We start from the raw sequence: 23256 nt of genomic DNA, 5'->3' as shown, positions 1-23256 counted from the left end.
TATCATTATATTTTCAAATCAATTTAAATATTTCTTAATCTGTTTCAAGTATGATTATAGTAAGAGGTAGGTATATGTATTTACATGTACGAGCTATCATATAACTGTCGATGTGAATCTCCTGTATTCGGAGGTAAGAAAGTAAATGTAAACTTTGGACGGTCCACTACAAACTGTACACAAATCAATCACGCGATTAGGTAAGTTCTGACAGCGTTGACCGCGTCTGTTGTGATTTTATGGAGGATTCAAAACCCGTTCGATTAAAACCAGCGTCTGGAACGCTAAGTTCCCCTGTCACAGCCGAAGGCAACATGTCGGGGGATGTGTTGTCATTAGAGATCCTGAGGGACCCACCCTCTGGACCCCTGGATGAATACAGGAAAAGAGCATCTTTTGACTGGAAAAAGATGAAAATGTTTTATTACGCAGAAGACATACTCAGATTTCAGGTTTGTTATAAAAAAGAGTAGAGATGTTTTATTTTTTACTGTCACTCATATTGAACAGGTCCAGTACAATCACCTGATATAGTTATACTTGTTTCCTATCATATCGCAGATTCTATGATATCGCAGCATTTCTGTTTTCGTATAGTAGCACGCACTGAAATTGACTTTTGACGTCAGGATATTTTTAGACATAGTAAACAGGCACGCTGAACACCACTGAGGTATATAATAGAGGAAACTCACATTTCAATAACATTAGTTTCTGGAAATATTTCCGTATTGATAGATTATTCGACAAAATGATTTAACTAACGCGATATCATAGGACCGGCTCATATATAGATTGAAAAAGCTATATAGCTTAATAAAGATATTCAGAATAGCTTGATTTAGCTATTTTGTCATACAGTTTTCATAAATGTATATTTTTTTCAGCATGTAAACAAAATTGCACTTCAGTGCTGAAGTGCACTGATAGTCTTCAACTTTGAACTGTTCTGTAAAAAATGCATGTAAAGATTACTCATCAATTTGTGTCTCTTTTAGAGACTTTGCATTTAACATTCTAAAGGTTTTGGGGTAATTGATTCATGACCTCACAGTTACTTCTTGAATGAAATATAAAGAAGGTCAGTTATGATAAACAAGATAATTGATTGGTAATAATTCAACACAATGTAAAGAAATTATACCTTCGGCCCTCTGGCTTATATTGGAGTCTCAGGTTGATATGGGATGTGCTACAGATTTTGCCATGTATTATTCTTTATTTATCAAGCTATTCTAAATAGCTTTTTAAAGCTATATAGCTTTTTAAAGCTATATAGCTTTTTCAAGCTATATAGCTAAATCAGAAGATTGTGCTGGACCTGTTGAAAGTAGATTTACTCCAACATACCAGCTGCTTACATGTATGATGTTGATTTATTGACTTTTAAGCCAACCTCATTTTAATAATGTGTATGATAATGCTGTTTCAATCAGATAGGTTTGAATACAAGAAATAGCGCAGTGGATGGAGGGCTTGACTGGAGATTTATGAAGCCATGATTCAAATCTTTGTCTGTTCTGTCATCATTTTTTCAGAATAATAATCTGCAAGTGCATTTATGGAGGAAGAATGTGGTGGTCAGACTGGTTTGAATACTGGCACCAGATACCTTAGTAGAAATAGCACCTGACTAGAGATTCATGGGGCCTAAGTTTGAATCCTGATCTGGTCCTCATAATTTTTCCCCATCTCGTTACAATATAAAATGAGAGGAAAAAAGTTTTTGGATGGTCCATGAATCAAACCTAGTTCCTTTGACATTGTATTTCTTTTTGTTAGCACCTTTATCCATTTTGTAAGGACCTTTATCCATTTTGGAAGCGCCCTTATCCATTTTGGAAGCGCCTTTATTCATTTTGGAATTGCCTTTTACCATTTTGGAAGCGCCCTTATCCATTTTGGAAGTGCCCTTATCCATTTTGGAAGCACCTTTATCCATTTTGAAGCGCCTTTATCCATTTTGGAAGTGCCCTTATCCATTTTGGAAGCGCCTGTATCAGTGGCCTATATTTCTGTTAGTGGACCTTTATTTTCAACCATGGTCATGAAGAGTCCAGTTGTAGTCATTAATTTGTTATTTCTTAATTTGTTACAGTTTTATGATGTGGTCAGAATATTCAAAATCTTAAAGGTTGCAACAACCAAGGTCCTTTGATTATATCAAAGCTGAAAAATTAATTACCAGTAATATATAACATGTTACTTTATACAGGTTTATTTTCACTTTTCTACACTTGCAAAGAGTTTTGCCTCATCTTAAATTTGCCCATACAGAGTTGTGTTTAAAGAGAGATCATTTGAGACAGTGGAATTAGCCCAGTCTTAAATTCCCCCACTGACAACAGAGGCAAAAGTGTTGAAAATAATATGGTGGCAAATGTTTTCCTGTATCCCTATTTAGTATCAAATTCCAGTAGATTAGAAGTTCTTAAAAACTTTTTAAAATTTTGATAAAATTAAATGTTGCCATTTTGTAGAATTGTTTGTAGACACTGTGATTGTATGTGTTGACTATTGCTTACACAGATTTCTGCCATCACATGAATGCGTTACTCTGTTATGAACATTTCTAGATTCTTTATGATATAGCTATTGATATTTTTTAAAGAATAAAATATGGACAACTTTGGAAAAAGACCCCCTCTTCTCAAAGCCTATGGAAACACCAACAATGGAAGATTACAGAGAGGCCACATTTTTACGATGCAAAAGACTCTTTGAGTATAACTTGATCACAGATGAGGAAATCTTTAGTAATCCACTGAAACACAAGATGTTCACGGACTGTGTCGGAATGTATGACTGGTCTCTGTCAGCCAAGTTTTTACTAAATGTTGAAATGACCGGGGGGACAATCACCGCATCAGGATCTCCAAGGCATGGCGAAATCGTTGACAAAATCAAGAACTTTGAAGTAAGTTATATGTAGTCTTTGTAGCTTTCGTCATAGTGATAAGCTATTGGATAGACTTCCAAAAGAAACCTGAATAGTTGATACATGATTTGATTCATCAAATAATGTATCTTATCAAGTCTTTATTAAAAAAAAATCTTGGTGTACTTTACTTGCTGATTTTCAAACTAGTAAGATTGTAACAAGTCTTGGGAAAAACATAAATAAAGAGCAACCTGCAGAAAACATTTCTTTTACAGAGTTGTATCCCTTTGTTTATTTTTGCAGTATTTTGGATGTTTTGCACTGACAGAACTCAGTCATGGCAGCAATACAAAAGCTATGAGGACAACAGCACACTACATTACAGAGAGCCAGGTGAGTCTACCTAACCACTGATATCATTCGGATGAAGGAGATCAATAAAATTTGCAAACAACAGGACTGTGCATATATATTTGTTATACATGTATTCTTATAAATATGTATTAGTACATGTATTTCATCGTCTAAACACAGCAACAATACAAATGCACTTTCTTATATTATTTGAATATTTAAAGTAATGGAAGTCATAAAAAATAATTTGAATGAGAATGTGTACTCAGCTGATTATTTGTAATTTATCCATGATCTGCTTTAATTACAGGAGTTTGAATTGAACACCCCAGACTTTGAGGCAGTGAAGATTTGGTCCGGTAACATGGGAAAGACGGCCACCCATGCTATCGTGTATGCCCAGCTGTACACCCCTGATGGGGCGTGTCAGGGTCTCCATTCCTTCGTTGTCCCCATCCGAGACCCCAAGACCCTACACTGTGTCCCAGGGGTGGTGGTAGGAGACATGGGGGAGAAGCTCGGACTGAACGGGATTGACAATGGGTAAGTGTTTCTGAAATACAGAAAGAATCAGGGATCAGAAAATTACAACTATCAAACTATGGCAGTAATTCTCAAACATTGGACATAGACATATAAGTGTGTCCCAAAGATAATTTTTATAATCATCTGTAAATGTATATAGTGTGTACTATATTTGGAATTTTTTTTTCAACATGTTAGCATGGATTTGCTGTAGCACATTTTCTGAATGTATCTATTTATCTACATAATCATATGTTTGACATTTGGTGATATACTTGATTTAGCAGAAGCCACATTCCACCAAATAAAATACTCGGCCAAATGTAACACATTTGCAGTATTTACTCTATTTAAATGGAGTCAGATTTGGCCAGATATATTCTTGAACCAATTACATGTACCTAGTAGTTCTAGTTGTTGAATTTTATTTTGCGTTTCAGTAAGAATTGATAATATTTGACCTTTTTTAAAGCACATAATGATATTGATTTGAAAAGTTGATGGACACAAAAATTACACTGTCAGTCAGTACATTGTTCTAATTATAGTCATGATGTGGTTCAGAGCTGGACTTTGTCACTTTAAGGCCAGTAAGTAGAACAGACTGATTAGTTCAAAATCTATCACTGATGGGAAGAGTATACAAATTAAAACTATAGACTACACACAGTAAACAAAGCCACAGGGACAGCTGAACTGACTCTGGTTATCTCCCATACATCACATTGTCCTTATCAATCAATGCATGTTTCACTTTTGTAATTTTATTTGATACATGTGAAGATTAGATACCGGCAAAACTTTGTCTGTGAGCTACAAGTAATTTAAATGTAATTGACTGAGAATTGGTACAGTTAATTGAAGTTTACATATAGGTACATGTATATGAGAAACATCTTAACTATGAATTTGAACAAAAGTACATCATACAGTAATATTTTGAAATTTGTTTTGAAATTTTGTATCTGGAATATTAAACAGATCACTAACTGATGCGTTTATCAACTGATCTGCACTGTTATGCAATAAAATAGATATGGATATTATACATTCCATTCCTCTTTAATAATACCCAGTAATTATTATCATATGTTGTTTTTAGTGTCATAGAATAGAAACAAGTTATGTCTTATGTCATTCTATATCAATTGTTCAGCTGAATTGCACCTGCTTAATACCTGGAACCAGGTATATATAAACCATTTGCATCAAAGTCTTGTGTATTTTTGCAGTTTTTTGTCCTTCAATAAGTACCGCATTCCAAGGGAATATTTACTAAACAAAACAGGGGATGTAACTCCAGAGGGAAAATATGTCACTCCATATAAGGTATGAATACTATACTGCCATAGGATAGTATGTCTAATGAGCTGTGCAAATATTTTAATATATCAGTTTTAAAAGGATAACCTCATACTAGCAGGAATGATAATTCAGATTGCTCATTACGTTATTTAATTTTTATTTTATTTAATATTCAAAAGTTATTTAAAGGTCAATTGAAATCAAAACAGCAGTTTCTCAAGCAGATTCTTAAACAATAAAAATACAGAAAATTGATAATAGATACTGTATTTGTTTATGACATTGATAATTGATAAAAAGGCATTAATGAAAAAACACCAGACATGTAATTACGTTTTTTTGTGTCTTTAGGATCCAAGCAAGAGGTTTGGGGCCTCTCTGGGGGCATTGTCAGGAGGCCGAGTGGGGATCACAGGGATGTGTGTTTGTAACCTGAAGCTCTGTATGCCTATAGCCATCAGGTACTCCGCAGTCAGGCGACAGTTCGGTCCCACAGACACAGAGGAGATTCCAGTTATTGAATATCAACTCCAGGTCAGTTGTTCATCTTATTTGATTTGAAATAAACGATATTGATGTCAATTTTGTGTCATGCGTTATATTTTTCCAATTTTATTTGAAGTATACTTTTCCTTAAGCAAGATATTTGATGTTTACATGGTGGTAACAAATGATGTATCTCTCATATCTGTAATTTCTTTCCCAGCAATGGCGGTTGATTCCATATTTGGCAGCCACATATGTCTTGGAGCACTTTTCTGACAGTTTCTTCATGGACTATGCCTCTCTCAGGATCAGTATTATGGTTGGAGATAAATCAGAAAGGTCTGCTGAGCTCGGTAAAGAAATCCATGCCTTGTCGTGTGCTAGCAAGCCTCTGGCCGGCTGGATAGCAAGAGACGCCATTCAGGAGTGTCGGGAGGCATGTGGTGGCCATGGTTACTTTGGAGGTACGTATAAACGATAAAAAGTTTCAGAATTTATCAAGCATGGAATTATTTATTATTTACCATAAGTCATATTTTTAGAAGTTGTTAGCAATGAAAATATTTTTTGGGGTGTACACACTTAATTAAATTGATACATTATGTTTTTGTTGTGACTTCTGAGTTTTGTGCACATTAATTTTTCACCTTGACAATTTTTTTAACCTTGACATTCACAGTGAATAGACTAGGCGTGTTGAGGAACGACAATGACCCTAATTGTACCTACGAGGGGGACAACAACGTCATTCTTCAGCAGACCAGTAACTACCTGTTGTCCCTCTTAGACAAACTGTCCAGTGGTAAGAAAGGATTATTAAACTACACCGAATCTTTTTATTTAAAAAAATGTTGCTTTGAAATCTACTGAAAATGAAAAGGATATTAAGAGCCTTGCCTTAAGCAGCCATGTTCTGATTGTTCTATAGGGGAGAAGATAGATTCCCCATTGGAAAGTGTCAACTTCCTGAACGACATGAAAAACATCCTCTCATCTCGCTTCACCCCCACCTCTGTAGCTCAATGTATGGACCCTGAGGGTAAGTATCAAAACACAACAATTATCGCAAATCGCTGTGTTGAGCGACGACACTGTCTTTCTTTTGGTCTGTATTATAATATCATAATTTGTTTGATACACAAGGTGAATTCAGAATCACTAATGACTTTTCAATAAAGCTTCCATTTAGTACACATGAGGGTTTGAAACAATTATTTGTGGTTGATTGATAGTTCATGGGATACCTGCTTAACATTTGAAATGTTAAGCAGTTATCCCATGAACTATTAATACCAAGTACTAACAAAACCTTACTCATGTAAAATTATGAATTCTCCACCATGTTCAATATATTCCTTTGAACCATACACAATTAAAAATATTTTTTGTTATTTTCCATCTGTTTCTCAAATATCATGGTCATTGGATTTTTAGGAATTGTATTTGATGCCAAAACTGTCACTTTCAGTTTTCGATCCAGAAAGTAAATACCGGTACATGCCTATAAATTTTATTATCATTTTAGTTAAGAGACATATTTTTAACCAATCCAAAAAAGTGCTTTTATTGCATTTAATGATACTTTGATATATTTGTACAATTGTTATTCCTTAGAAAAAAATGTTTGAAAATAAATTTTACAGAAGAAAGAGGTCAAGATGGGCATGCCTCTTTGATGTTTTATAATTTCTAATAAGAATTCATCATGTATAATCTAATTTCTTAATTAACTTGTATGTGAGTGTATGGAGTAAGAGAGTGGCACACAGTCTTGTACATGTATTTACAATGGAAATAAAGTAAGAAAAATTAATGTCAGAGACACATATTAATTTTGATGCCCTTGCTGAAATGGCCGTATACATTTACATATACCAGAACATGTAGAATTTCCCTGTTCCTTTTTCTATTTAATGTATTTTTGTGAAGTGGTGAAAAAATCATGAAAAAGGCTTTTTAAAGAGTTTTAATTTGCTAATTAAGGTCTTCCGTTTCCAACGGAAGACCTTTCTATTATTGTGCGGGAAAAAAATTAAGATTATTTAGGGTTTTCCGTTTTTCAACGGAAAACCCTTCTGTTATTCTACTGTTTCTTATTATTATTATTTTTTTTTTCCCGCAAATTTTGTGCACGAGATTTCTCGAACATTTTTTGTCTGATTGCTATGAAACTTTCAGGGTATGTAGATGATATTAATATCTCTAGACGTTTTTTTCAAATTTTTAAAATTCACTTCCGGTTATGAGTTATTGCCCTTTAATTGAAAATTGGGGGGTCTTTTGTCCAGAGTTGATCTCGGGAACTACAGATGATAGATGCATGAAATTTGGCGAAATTGTCGGTAACATTTTATAATTTTGCTGGCATGAAAATTTTGGTAATTTCTTTGTTAGTTTTTGAGCTATTTGTCGCCAAAGTTTAAGATTTTTTTGGGGCTGAAATTTTGTTGCTTTTTGTATTATAACCTTTAAACTAAAAATATTTTGTTAATACATATAGAACAAAAGTTGTTTAGAATAACGAGAACTTTCATTTAAAATTAAGAAAAAAGGGCTGGGCCCTATAATTAGGGGTCAGCAGCTCATACACGTAATTTTCTGATAGCAAAAATCGTTATCATTTTATGAAAAAAAAATAATTTAGTTATTGTTAATATATTAAATAATGTCATTTGGTATCAAATTAAACAAGTTTTGTCCTATATTTTTTTTCAAATTTCATAAAACAAATATGTGAGAATCGTACATGAACGAGTTAATATGTCTACATAGACAAACAAACGAACAAATGCCACATTAAGGCCCAGGCATTTACTGCATTACGTTGTGTTGCGTCTTAGATAAATTGTTGTGATTCAATTTCATTTTTTTCATCTATAGTATTTATGAATTCAATGAACACACATTATTTAAACGTTCTATGTGCAACTTTTTGTCGGGGCGCCCCTGTTTGTGACCCCCACACGCGCGCGCCGAATGTAAACAGTAACGAACGGCATTGTAGAAAAGAGAGAGCCGTAATGCAGAAGAGAAGTTGTGTATTCTTTCGGTGTACACATGCATTCTCAATTTGCTGTGAAACATATGAACATGCACAGTGAACAATACTACATATTTGTTTAAGGAGGATATTTTTCTCGTGTGAATCGTTTACGAGGAAATTCTGACAGCCACACTTCTGTCGACGATCAGCCGTTGATAAGCTACGAGTAATAAAGGAGAAAAGATGGACATTAAAGTGTGTGATTTATGTGGATGTTACTGAAGAAGGTGAGGCTTTTACTCCTTTTAAAGTTTCTTGTTAACTGGTTAAAATGTAGTATATAGTATAGATGTACATGTAAGTACGTGCACACTGTTAGATGTTTTTGTTATGGTGTGGGTGTTTGTTTACTAACGTGTAATTTTTACATGTTTCATGGGTGTTTAGACTCGCTCGAGGTTCATGGGGGACTGGAAAGGGTAACTGAATTTATCTATTTAAAAAAATAACAGATTGTGAATTTTCAACTCAAAATTCAAAGCAGGGTCTAATTAGAAACATATCATATATTCTTGTGCAGAGGACTCCAAATGTAGTCATGAATACCCTGTAGACATAACTTCAAGTAAATAAAATTGTATACTTCAGACTTCAGAGTTAAAACATGACTTTAATATCTTTATGATGCCGATCATTGTATCATTAAAGAGGTATAGGAGACCAATGGGTACCCGGTACATGTACTTGTACATGTAGGTTACAAGTTAAAACTATGCCTACCATTCTACCAGTTCACATAATTTTTCTTGTTTAGCAGTTATGATGTGTACTTAAATTGTCCTTGTTAATGTTTTAAATGTAATTTTTTATTCTTTTTTTTTAATCTGACTACTGGCAGTACTGGCGTGCGAGCAGTTCTCGCCGAGGACCATTTCTCGCTGGTGCACTGTTACATCATATTTTCGTATATAATTTTATGTGTTGATAAAATGACGTAACAATGCACTGGTGAGAAATGGTACTCGACGAGAACTGATCGCACGCCAATATTGATTAATTACAGACAAAAACTGAAGGTTGCGAGTGTTATTTTTAATTGAACAACATTGTTTAAAATAATTCTTTATATATGTGACGATCAGACCTGTTTGAATATCAGTGCCAGATAGCTCAGTTGGTAGAGCACCTGACTAGAGATTCAGGGGGCCCAGGTTCAAATCCCTTCATTATTTCTCCCATCCTGTTACAATATTGGTGTTGTGACCAACCCCTGGAACTAACAGGTTAACTCGATCCTGCCAGGGATGATCTTCGAGGGTGAAGATCATTTAAGGGGGAGGAATGTGACGGTCAGACTGGTTTGAATACCGGTGCCAGATACATGTAGCTCAGTTGGTAGAGCACTTGACTAGAGATTCAGAGGGCCAGGTTCGAATCCCACTTTGTTCCGTCGTTATTTCTCCCATCTTTTACATATACATGTATATCAGATATATGACAGATGATTAAGGTCATCACATGTTTTGCAAGATGCAATAAGTGTTAAAAACCTTTACTTTACAACAGAATACATTTAAGTGAATATTTATGTTTCTTGTTATTATTTGGTGTGGTTTTCTTGACAGTGTCGCATAAACAATTTACCCGCTCCTAAAACACAAACTTTCTTTTTGTGGATTCAGCTTACCGCTGATTGGCTGCTGTTGCAGCAGACAAATAAGATATGCACGCACAAAACACAATGAACTTATCAGAGAATGAGTTGAGTTTATTTAAACTGTTGGAATTTGGGTATTTTTTTTTTAAATGTATACTTGTGACAAAACATATATGTGGTACATACAGCTGTAGCTTTATGAAGAAAATTTTGGTTAGACCATATATACCTATCATGCAAGTAAATGATATTTACAAAAAACTTGCAATTTATGGCGCACGAATTATACGCTAGTTTTATAAAGATTGACATACATGTAATGTACCACATTCTTTGAAAAATAATCTATTAAAAATTCTTCATTAAGTTTACTCATACATGTTTTATGCTTATACACGTAGTATTGTTTTTAAAACATGTAATTTATAAGAAAATAAACAAAAACCCTCGCTAAATTTATTTGCAAACAAAAATACACAGTAGAATTGATAAAAAATGGTATACCAGAAGCTAATACCAGTACATGTACTTTGACGCTGTTCGGTGGGTAATATTCGTTTGTAATTTACGAATTGAAATATTGACTGTTGCACTACAAGTATGGTAATAAACTCTCTCTCTCTCTCAAACTCTCTCTCTTTCTCAATTTGATAAGTGTTTAACCTATGAAAATTTTTTAATATTATATTATGACTTGATATGCAAATTTTTGATCTTGTACTGCCTAAATGTTTTGTCATGTATTGGGATATGTCATACTTATTACACTGCATGGTCAGTGTATTTTTTACAGAAATACTATGCATATGTTAATGTAAACACAGCTATTACTAGTACATGTATGTAAACACAGCTAATTATTTTTTTGATTAATTTCAGCTCAAAACAGACTCTTGTTACCACATGGCTTTTACCGGTACCTGTTGATTCTTGTGGGTCAGCTCCTGAGATTAACCTGTCACCTCTATCCACATGCATATTCCTTGTGTTCTACAGACTATTTACTGGTAATTCAAATTAAATCCGATAATGCATGAACAATAATGGAACTTGAAGAAAGCATCATGCCATGTTGTGGTTTGTGTTTGATAAGAAATTATGAAAACAAAATTAAGGCTGTTTAAAGAAATTCATAATTGCTGTGAAAATTTGTTTTCCAATAAAAGTATACAATTATGTTTCCTTTATTTTTTATTTCATAAAGATATTTAGATGTGTTTACATAATTGAACCCCCCCCCCCTATTTAATTGTCTGCATTAAGATTACATGTAGGATATGTAAATGTACATTTGACTTTGAAATAACATCTGCTATGATAATTACTTTTGAAATGAACAAGAAACAACCTATTTCTACCTTTCTAAGGTATATATGCATAAAAAAGTAGAAAAACATGTCAAATTTGAACATTTTTCATTGAAATCAACTCTGTCTCCAGCTACCTGGGTGTGTTTGAATTTAATTCTAATTTAAGGCAGATGTCTAACTTGTAGGTTGTAACTTACTGTTTTAGCATGGTTAGAAGAAGACTAGAAATCAGAATAGATTAGATATTCACTAAATATGATTGTTAGCTTACATTTTTCATGAAAACAAGAAATCACAAGCAGGACAGCTGTCTATTTGTTAATTAAAATGGTACAAATCATACAATAAACAAATAAAGATCACATTTTAGAATCATTGATGATTGTTTTCAAATAGGTGTGAGAAATGACTCAAGGAAATTGCCACATGTTTCATAAAATTAGGTAAAACATTTCAAACCATGACTTTTTATGAAAATCAAAAGATTGGGGGGTGGGGGGTATACATGTAAGGGTATTTCTAAGTGATGTGAAGCTTTTATCATGATTATATCATGTAGGCATATGTTGTATTGAATAAGATTTCTTTTTAAAGATGGTTGAACAAAAGTTGACCTCTAAAAGGTCAGATAAAGATGTTTTACTATGGAGAACCCTGTAAATCTGTGTTTACTAAAGGAAATTGGAAATGGTGGGTTCACTTAAATGGCCATATTTTTATTAAACCTCAATGGAATTGGCAATATGTGGTATTCTTTTTCTCAGAATTGCATTAGCTTTCTTATTCTAAGACAAACCGTCTTTTCATAAAAATGTTAGTGTACTAAGTTAAAGATACAAGGAACAGTTTCGGATAAAGTACCGTCAATATTTTTGTAAAATTGAGAGTGACTGTACTTGAAGGTTTATCATTGTTGCGTAGATTCATGAAATGAATTTTAATGATTACCAATAGTTAGAGGGATGTCTCTTGTTGGAATTGGTAAGCAATATTAAGGCCCCTAATTTTAAGTACATGAGAACCATAAATAAATTGTGAAACTTGCGGCTATGACAGATATGTTGACTTTACAGTGAAATTGAAGGTTACAAACGAGAGGTTATATAACATGAAATGTAGGTGGATGGGATATTATATGCCTATTTAGTATTTACTGGGTATGAGGACAATAGCAAGTTTATTGTCCCCCAAGACAGCAAATATTTAATGTGGCAAAGCCAAGGGAAATAGTAGCTGTGGAATGGGACAATAAACTTGCTATTGTCCGAATAGTCAGTTAATTGGTATTTCATTATACAGAAGAAAACTTTATTTGTCAGCGATGCAGAATTTCTTGATGATAAACAAATTAGAGTTAAATCAAACTTTGTATTTAATGCGGCGATCTTATTAGGTCAGAGGTGTTCCGAGTTTAAGGTGATATGGGACACTTCCATGTTGTGACGTATTGTTTATCGAAATAAACAATAAAATAAAGTGTAATTATATAAGTACATGTAGTTTCTTCGCAAAAATGGTCACCTAACTCCTTAGCACAGTGGGTTAGAGGGTTTACTAGGAACCTGTAAGTCATGAGTTTGAATCCCGCTGGGGTTTTTACAATTTTTACCTTTTCAAATATTTTTAAAAGCTATTTTTTGGTTAAATATTGTAAAATTTGAAAATTCTAAACCGGTGAAAAGTTTTCAATTATATAGTACTTTAATCCACATTAATATCGACAGATGTCCCATACCACCTTAAAAAGGAGGGTAATCAAATTCTGCTAATGAATGGTTTTGATGACTATTCACCATGGGCAGATAGCATGGATACTATTTTAGATAAAAAGGCATGTTTATGCGGGCGCCTTCTAGTGATCAATTTGTCGGTCTGTCCATCCGAGATGGCTTGACAGGAGCATAGCTTCTCTCCCCTTGGCCCAATCTGGCTCATACCTCATCCACAGGGTTCCTTTGGTTGAAGGATGTGCAGTGACCTTGAACAATGTTTTTAGGTATAAGGTTAAGGTCATAGCAGAATTATATATATAAAATCCTTGTCTGGGGCATATCTTTTTTCCCTTTGGTCCAATCTGGCTAATACTCACAGAGTGTCTCTATGGATAAACGATGTGCAGTGACCTTGCATGAAATTTCTAGGTAATGGGTGAAGATCATATCGGATCATGCAAAAATCCTTTTTTTCAGAGCATATATAATTTCTACTAACCCCTATTTGGCTCAGACTTCACATAAGCAGAGCTTTTGAGTAAAGGGTGAAAGGGTGTGTAGTGACCTTGAACCTATTTTCAGTGAAAAGAAACTGTGAAGGTCATATCAGAATTATATTTTTAAGAATCCTTGTCCGGAGTATATCTTCTCTCCCTTTGCTCCATTCAGCCTCATACTTTACCCACATGATGCCTTTGTTCAAAATATATGCAATGACCTCGAATGATATTTGTAGATGAAGAGTCAAGGTCATATCAGATCACACAAAAATCCATATTTTAAGAGCATAGATATACTCTCCTTTTAGCCCCTATTTGGCTAATATTTTACCTTTACAGAGTTTATTGGTTAATGGCGTGCAGTGACCTTGAACCAAGTCTATCAATGTGAAGGTCATAGCAGATCTTTTTAAAATTAGGTTTAAATGGTAGATTATTTTCCAAATATGCTTAATCTTGGTCAGATTGAACAAAAATGCATGTATGTTAGGGGGAATGAAATTGAATTAAAAGTTCTATGCCAGCTGGAAAAATTTCAAGTTATAGGTCAAGGTCAAAGCAGAATTCTCTGAAATAACATAAGCGGGGCCCTTTGAAATGTTCACCATTTCAATGTTGTCTGGTTCATAGTAATTTTACATATAAAATATTCACAGAAGTACAGTAAAGTAAACTTAACATCGATAAGTTTCTGACAATTAATGACGCAACGAGCACACAGTACGAAAGGTCAACCTTTTGAAAAGCAGTGAAGAGGAAAAGTTGCTCAGAATTATGTTTTAAACAAAATTGATTTTTTACATAAATTTTAATTTTGCATTCTGGGTTAAGAAAAAAGATGTTAGTTCAAGGTAAAGTAAACTTGTAGCTAAAATGAAGTCAAATTTGTTAAGTCGTACTTAAACACATTGGTTTTTTTTGTTAAGTCGTTCTTGAAATGGTTAAGGGTTTTTGGTTAAGTCGTACTTAAAAACATTCGGATCATGTTAAGTTGTACCAAGAATCATTCGATTTTTTTTTTATCTTTTTGTACTTAGGTTTCTTTGTTACTAGATTAAGAACTCTGCTTCTTAGACGTACTTCTAGCGTTGCTTTCGACATTAGCGGAAAACCCACTCGTTGCTTTGCAACGAGCTTTGCTCTAGTCTTATTTTTCTTTTTTTTTTTTGTTTCCTAGACGCGAACTTTGAGGCTTCATATCTTGCTCATTTCTAAACGGTTTTTGCTCAAATTTTCAGGGCTAATGTACTTTACAAAACACTATCTTATTCGCAATTCATAAAATGTAGAATTCCCTTTCCGTTAAAGAGTTATTCCCCTTTTAATTTTTTTTAGGGCCTTTTGTTTCCAGACAAAGGCTCCGAGACTATGATAGCAGGGAATGGGAATCCAACGAATTTGAATAACAGAGACATTGTAGTTGTGCACATCTGTTTATGTTTTTAGATTACGTTTTTTATTTAGGAAAAGGTAGGGGGTCAAAAAACAGGATTCAAAAAAGTGCAAAAATTTAGACATGTTTTCCTTTATATCTTTTGAACGAAAAAAATTTTGTAAAGACATGTAGAATAAAAGTTGTGCAAAATAACAAGGGCTTTCATTTGACACCAATAAAAAGGGGCTGGCCCCTTCAATTAAGGGCCAATGGCCCCTAAAAAATTTTGCTTAATAACTCAAAAACGGTTAGGATTTTGATATGGCTGTCGCTGGAAAAGTTGTTTGTTGGGATCTCATGAAGGTCGTTTCAATGTTATTTTGTAAGTGGTTTGTGTAGTATGAGTGTAAAAAGCTTTACATGTTAGCATGTACCTGTTTTTATTTGACAAGTTAACGAAAGACTTTGTGCGTACAACTGGCATGAAGTTACCGCAGAAAGTATGCTGGTTTATACAGGAGGCATTAATTCATAAGAATTTTTTTTTTTAGAATACATGCTTTTTTTTAGGAGTTTAAGTCGTTGTTAAGTTCTTATAGTGCACAATCCTTAAAAACGGGAATTGGAAAACAAAACATTCTTTTTCTTTTCTAGTAAAACACAAAATATGGAATGAAAAAATATATGCATTACCTTTTTAATATAAACATCATGCATTCAAAATCTACCTTGAATCAGAGCTGTGTGTGTACCATTACGTAAGCTCTCCCTCGCCCGCAGCCGAGAAAGTCGGTCACCGTGGTCGCGGCTGGACTACCTAGCGGTCAGTGGTTATCTAATACACGAGAGTTGCGTCTCTCATATATGAATTTATTTAGCCGCGAACTCAAGAATTGTTTTAGTTTTGATTACACAAAATCTTTTGTGGATTAAACGATTGGATGTCAAGTAAGAAATACATGTAGTTCATTTAATTAATAAAAGCAATGTCATTCTCTAAAGCAATAATAGACATAGATCAATTGTGGGTTTTTAGTTTAAAATAAAGAACTTCTATTTGATAGAGTAAGGTCATTATACTGCAAACTTTTCAAATCTTCCTTGGTTCTGAGCTGTGCATTTCTGTGCGTTGTACCTTTACGTAATCTATCCTTCGCCCACGGCCGAGGAGATCAGCCACGGCTGCATTACCTAGCGGTAAGCGGTTATTTAATACACAAGATTCGCACACCGCGACTTACACTTGCATGCATATGAACGTGTTTGAGTTAATATAGCCGTATATACAAGAACTGTTTTAATTTTATGTTATAAAGGTTTGTCCTACTTGTATATATTTAATTAAATATTTGAGTGTAAATGAATATTAATGAACGATGTTACTCCATATCGGAAAAATCGTTAGACATAAACTAATGGTTGGTTGGTTTATGTAAACTACTTTAAAAACTGTACAATTAATGTTTTAAATCAACACCCCCCACCCCACCCCCCCTCAAATATTAAACCTTTAAATAATGATCATCCCTCGCACATGGCTGAGGAGATCCGGCGCGAGTGGTTAAGTGATCCGCGGTCGGTTCGTGTTCTTCTACATGTACCTTATGACGCGTTTATGTTTCATATTTTGCACGGACACAACTTTATTTTATTATGTTTTCAACTATTATATTGGTTTAAGATAAAGTTATTTTACTTTTACAGTTGATTAAGCATTGATTTATACGATAGCGTACAAGGTAGTTTAAAAATCAAATCAAATTATAATCAAAGTTCCATGTTACATGTTTGCGGTAGGTGCTAGCACGATAAAGGAATGCCCTGATTTGAGGCATTCGATGATTATTTTAGAAAATATTCACATGAGTTTAAACAACTTTAGATTAGATTCTATCGGTCACATATTAATCACTTCTGTAGTTTCATTGTGGAAGCGAACTCATTGCTGCCCCCCCCCCCCCCACTCCTCCCGCCCCGCTGACAGGTGCTCGCGCTGGATTTTTTTTTAATTGGAGAAAAGATATCAAGATCTGTCGAAAAACATTTTTGGTGGTTTCTTCTTATGTGTAACATTTTGTTTCACTTTCCCACCCCTTTGTTTATTCGGCCAGTCTGTGTTAATTCAATTGCCGCATGCGATCGAGAATCTTGTGCCGCTTCAGCGCACACAGCTCAGAACATTTATAGCCCCAGGTCATCAATTGTTATGTAATTGAGTAACAGTTGGAAGGGTGATTTTACTACATAAAATAATAAAATCATAATATAATCTATTTTAATTGAGTACCATGCGTATAGATTCCCATAATAATTCATTTTTTTTATTTCCTTTCAATGTTTACATTTAATTTTGTTCAAATAATTAATAAATTTTCTATCATTTAAATTGTGTGCTTTATCAAATTCTGATTCCGATTACCTTGAATTCATTAATTTTCCATTGGCTTTTGACAAAAGAGAGACGCCTGACCATCCAATGAAAACAAATACACAGAGTTTGATTGACAGGTTCAGCCAGGTGCAGGTCTCGCCCGATGTCCGAGATAGGTAAAGTTAGCTACTAGTAACTGGCTACTAGTAACTGGCTACGAGAACTAAGAAAAGCTAGTTACTAGTAACTGGCTACGAGATTAAATAAAAGTTGGCTACTAGTAACTGGCTACTAGTAACTGGCTGAGAGAAGTAAGAAAAGCTAGCTACTAGTAACTGGCTACGAGATGAAAGAAACTTGGCTTCTAGTTACTTCTTACTGTCAATGTAAGAACACATACCAAGGATTTCTATTTGTGTTCTTAAGATGTACATTGCACTATATCACTGCCAATTGTCAATAATATAGATTGTACAATGTATATATATAGATTGAAGATATATGTCAGACATGCTAATATCAACATTCTGTCAAGTCATCCACATTACACTACGATACAATTACTCAGATATCTCTCTTTATGTAGTCAGCTACTTGTGCATTTCGTTACAAATATCTTTATTTTTTGTCTGTTTTGGAAATATATCCCAAGTAGCTGTATATATAGACTGAAGATATATGCCAGACATGCTAATATCAACATTCTGTTAAATCATTCACATAATATTACGACACAATTACTCAGATATCTCTCTTTATGTAGTCACCTACTTGTGCATTTCGTTACAAATATCTTTATTTTTTGTTTGTTTTGTAAATATATCTCAAGTAGCTGTATATATAGACTGAAGATATATGCCAGACATGCTAATATCAACATTCTGTCAAGTCATCCACATAATATTACGACACAATTACTCAGATATCTCTCTTTATGTAGTCACCTACTTGTGCATTTCGTTATAAATATCTTTATTTTTTGTCTGTTTTGTCTATATTTCTCAAGTAGCTGTACATATATATTGAAGATATATGCCAGACATGCTGATATCAACATTCTGTCAAGTCATCCACATAATGTTACGGCACAATTACTCAGATATCTCTCTTTATGTAGTCACCTACTTGTGCATTTCGTTACAAATATCTTTATTTTTTGTCTGTTTTGTCTATATATCTCAAGTAGCTGTACATATAGATTAAAGATATATGCCAGACATGCTGATATCAATATTCTGTCAAGTCATCCACATAATATTACGGCACAATTACTCAGATATCTCTCTTTATGTAGTCAGCTACTTGTGCATTTCGTTACAAATATCTTTATTTTTTGTCTGTTTTGTCTATATATCTCAAGTAGCTGTACATATAGATTAAAGATATATGCCAGACATGCTGATATCAACATTCTGTCACGTCATCCACATAATATTACGGCACAATTACTCAGAGATCTCTCTTTATGTAGTCACCTACTTGTGCATTTTGTTACAAATATCTTTATTTTTTGTCTGTTTTGTCTATATATCTCAAGTAGCTGAATATATAGATTGAAGATATATGCCGGAATGCTTATATCAACATTCTGTCAAGTCATCCACATAATATTACAACACAATTACTCAGATATATCTCTTTATGTAGTCAGCTACTTGTGCATTTTGTTACAAATATCTTTATCTTTTTGCTGTTTTGTCTATATATCTCAAGTAGCTGTACATATATATTGAAGATATATGCCAGACATGCTGATATCAACATTCTGTCAAGTCATCCACATAATATTACGATACAATTACTCAGATATCTCTCTTTATCTAGTAAGCTACTTGTGCATTTTGTTACAAATATCATTATTTTTTGGCGGTTTTATGAATATATCTTTAGTAGCTGAATATATAGATTGAAGATATATGCCAGACATGCTAATATCAACATTCTGTCAACTCATTCTCAAAATATTACGGCACAATTACTCAGATATCTCTCTTTATGTAGTCAGCTACTTGTGCATTTTGTTACAAATATCTTTATCTTTTTGCTGTTTTGTCTATATATCTCAAGTAGCTGTACATATATATTGAAGATATATGCCAGACATGCTAATACCAACATTCTGTCAAGTCATCCACATAATATTACGATACAATTACTCAGATATCTCTCTTTATATAGTAGGCTACTTGTGCATTTTGTTACAAATATCATTATTTTTTGGCGGTTTTATGAATATATCTTTAGTAGCTGAATATATAGATTGAAGATATATGCCAGACATGCTAATATCAACATTCTGTCAAGTCATTCTCATAATATTACGGCACAATTACTCAAATATCTCTCTTTATGTAGTCAGCTACTTGTGCATTTCGTTATAAATATCTTTATTTTTTGTCTGTTTTGTCTATATATCTCAAGTAGCTGTACATATAGATTGAAGATATATGCCGGAATGCTAATATCAACATTCTGTCAAATCATCCACATAATATTACAACACAATTAATCAGATATCTCTCTTTATGTAGTCAGCTACTTGTGCATTTTGTTACAAATATCTTTATCTGTTTGCTGTTTTGTCTATATATCTCAAGTAGCTGTACATATAGATTGAAGATATATGCCAGACATGCTAATACCAACATTCTGTCAAGTCATCCACATAATATTACAACACAATTACTCAGATATCTCTCTTTATGTAGTCAACTACTTGTGCATTTCGTTACAAATATCTTTATTTTTTGTCTGTTTGTCTATATATCTCAAGTAGCTGAATATATAGATTGAAGATATATGCCGGTATGCTAATATCAACATTCTGTCAAGTCATCCACATAAAATTACAACACAATTACTCAGATATCTCTCTTTATGTAGTCAGTTACTTGTGCATTTTGTTATAAATATCCTCAATTTTTGGCGGTTTTGTCAATATATCTCAAGTAGCTGTATATTTAAATTGAAGATATATGCTATACTTGCTAAATTAACATTCCTTCAAGTCATCCACATAATATTACGACACAGGTACTCAGATATCTCTTTTTATGTAGTCAGCTACTTGTGCATTTTGTTACAAATATCTTTATTTCTTCCCATACGTTTTTCGTGTGCACGTAAAAAGATGATGTGAATGAAAGAAAATAACCAGTGAAATTTAAATTATAAGTAAATTTTGCCCCCCCCCTCCCCCATCCCCTTACAGATAAGATTTTTACAATCTTTATGATTTTAATTTTTTTTGTTTGTTCTTCAATATTTAAATTAAAAACTAGATATCTTAAATCTTTAATCTTTATGTACAGAAACTTGAGTAACATGGAATGTGTTAAAAATGAAGATATTTGTAAAGAAATGCAGTAGTAGCTGACGAGATTATGAGTGATATCTGAGTAGTTGTGCCGTAATATCATGTGGATGACCTAATAGAATGTTGAAATAAGCAAGACTGGTTAATATGAGCAGTCTATACATAAAGCTACTTGAAAAATGTTGACAAAATCCTAAAAAAAATAAAAATATTTTTAACAAAATGTTTTAGAAGCTGATGAGATTTAAAGGGATATCTAAGTAATTGTGTCATAATATCATGTTGGTGACCTTATAGAATGTTTAAATCAACCACACTAGTAGATATCTTCATTTTTTTACACAGCTACTTGAGGTTTATCAACTAAACTGTTGAAAATGGATGTTTTTATAACAAAATGCACTTGTAGCTGATGAGATTGAGAAAGATATATAAGTAATTATGTCGTAATATCATGTGAATATCCTAATATAATATTAAAATGAACATGACTTGTATATATCAGCATTCTATATACATCTATTTGAGATATATTGACAAAACCGCCAAAAAATAAAGATATTTGTAACAAAATGCACAAGTAGCTGACCACATAAAGGGAAATATCTGAGTAATTGTGTCGTTATATTATGTGGATGACTTGAAGCAATGTTGATAATACAATGTTTGGCATATATCTTCAGTTTAAATATACAGCTACTTGCAATATATTGACAAAACCGTCAAAATATAAGGATATTTGTAACACAATGCGCAAGTAGCTGACTACATAAAGAGAGATATCTGAGTAATTATGTCGTAATATTATGTAGATGACTTGAAGGAATGTTGATAATAGCATGTCTGGCATATATCTTCAGTTTAAATATACAGCTACTAGAGATATATTGACAAAACCGCCAAAATATGAGGATATTTGTCACAAAATGCGCAAGTAGCTGACCACATAAAGAGCGATATCTGAGTAATTATGTCGTAATATTATGTGGATGACTTGAAGGAATGTTGATAATAGCATGTCTGGCATATATCTTCAGTTTAAATATACAGCTACTAGAGATATATTGACAAAACCGCCAAAATATACGGATATTTGTAACAAAATGCACAAGTAGCTGACTACATAAATAGAGATGTCTGAGTAATTGTATCGTAATATTATGTGAATGACTTGATAGAATGTTGATATTAGCATGTCTGGCATATATCTTCAATTTAAATATACAGCTACTTGAGATATATTGACAAAACCGCTAAAAAACAGACAAAAAATAAAGATATTTGTAACGAAATTCAGAAGTAGCTGACTACATACAGAGGGATATCTGAGTAATTGTGTCGTAATATTATGTGGATGACTTGACATAATGTTGATATTAACAAGTCTGGCATATATCTTCAATTTATATATTCAGCTACTTGAGATATATTGACAATTGACAGTGATATAGTGCAATGTACATCTTAAGAACACAAATAAAAATCCTAGGTATGTGTTCTCACATGGACAGTAAGAAGTAACTAGAAGCCAAGTTTCTTTCATCTCGTAGCCAGTTACTAGTAGCTAGCATCTCTTACTTCTCGAAGCCAGTTACTAGTAGCCAGTTACGAGTAGCCAACTTTGATTTTATCTCGTAGCCAGTTACTAGTAGCTAGGTTTTCTTACTTCTCGTAGCCAGTTACTAGTAGCCAGTTACTAGTAGCTAACTTTACCTATCTCGATGTCCGAGGTTATGTGTGCTGCTTGTACACAGCCGAATGGTCTCAGTAAGAGTTATCGATGTAAATAGATAATAAAAATACATGCTTATCAAAACATGATCGTGCAAGTTAAAGTTGATTTAGGTTTGTTCCAATAGAAATCATGTTTCGCTAACTGTATTTAATATTTTTTATGTATAGCGAATTTTAATATTGTTTCAGTACTGAAACATCGCATGAAAACGTTAAATATACATGTACTCTGTAACTAGTCGTCTTTTAATACATATACCTTTCTTTTGTTTGTTAAAAATTCGTTCAATTTTGTTAAAGTAATGTAAAACACGCGCGCCATTTTGAAACAATTAACTTGTCAGAGAGTTCCGAATGAAATCTGATGAACGTTTCAAACGGTTCTCGCACGCTTTGCTCGAAACGATTTACACGCTTTGCCCGAAACGCTAAACGGTTTACATGAAACTCTAAAAGGTTTACACGAAACGTTTCTCGCACGTTGGCCGCACGCTTTTTTGGTGTAGTAGTACGTTTTAGGGTCTGTAAATTTTGTCAGCACGCAATTCTAAACTTGCACATAGTCTTCTAAAATTTAGAAATATTTTAATATAGAAGTTATCTTTGAGAAAAGTTTACGTGTTTTGTAGGCGAGTTCAGTTTAAAAAAGAAATACAATTCCTGACATGAATCATGAGTACATACTGTTTAATGTTTATAACAATGCTTGCTACCCTTTGAAAATTTAACTCGCCATTAAACATGATC

The 23256-nt window shown here is 33.3% G+C and overlaps 1 protein-coding gene across 1 annotated transcript in view; it reads left to right on the top strand.

Moving 5' to 3' along the window:
* Nucleotides 1-116: 116 nt before the first annotated feature.
* LOC105346656 (peroxisomal acyl-coenzyme A oxidase 3) overlaps nucleotides 117-23256 on the top strand; it is a 29168-nt gene continuing 6028 nt past the window's right edge. The window contains exons 1-9 of the mRNA XM_066080441.1: nucleotides 117-452; nucleotides 2612-2917; nucleotides 3185-3274; nucleotides 3546-3778; nucleotides 4993-5089; nucleotides 5417-5599; nucleotides 5772-6015; nucleotides 6231-6353; nucleotides 6480-6590. Coding sequence (XP_065936513.1) covers nucleotides 240-452; nucleotides 2612-2917; nucleotides 3185-3274; nucleotides 3546-3778; nucleotides 4993-5089; nucleotides 5417-5599; nucleotides 5772-6015; nucleotides 6231-6353; nucleotides 6480-6590 — 1600 coding nt within the window. The 5' untranslated portion in view covers nucleotides 117-239. The remainder of the gene's footprint in view (nucleotides 453-2611; nucleotides 2918-3184; nucleotides 3275-3545; nucleotides 3779-4992; nucleotides 5090-5416; nucleotides 5600-5771; nucleotides 6016-6230; nucleotides 6354-6479; nucleotides 6591-23256) is intronic.

Source organism: Magallana gigas, chromosome 3, assembly GCF_963853765.1.
Source record: "Magallana gigas chromosome 3, xbMagGiga1.1, whole genome shotgun sequence".
NCBI classification, from domain to species: Eukaryota; Metazoa; Mollusca; class Bivalvia; order Ostreida; family Ostreidae; genus Magallana; species Magallana gigas.
This window is presented reverse-complemented; position numbering and strand designations above follow the sequence as displayed.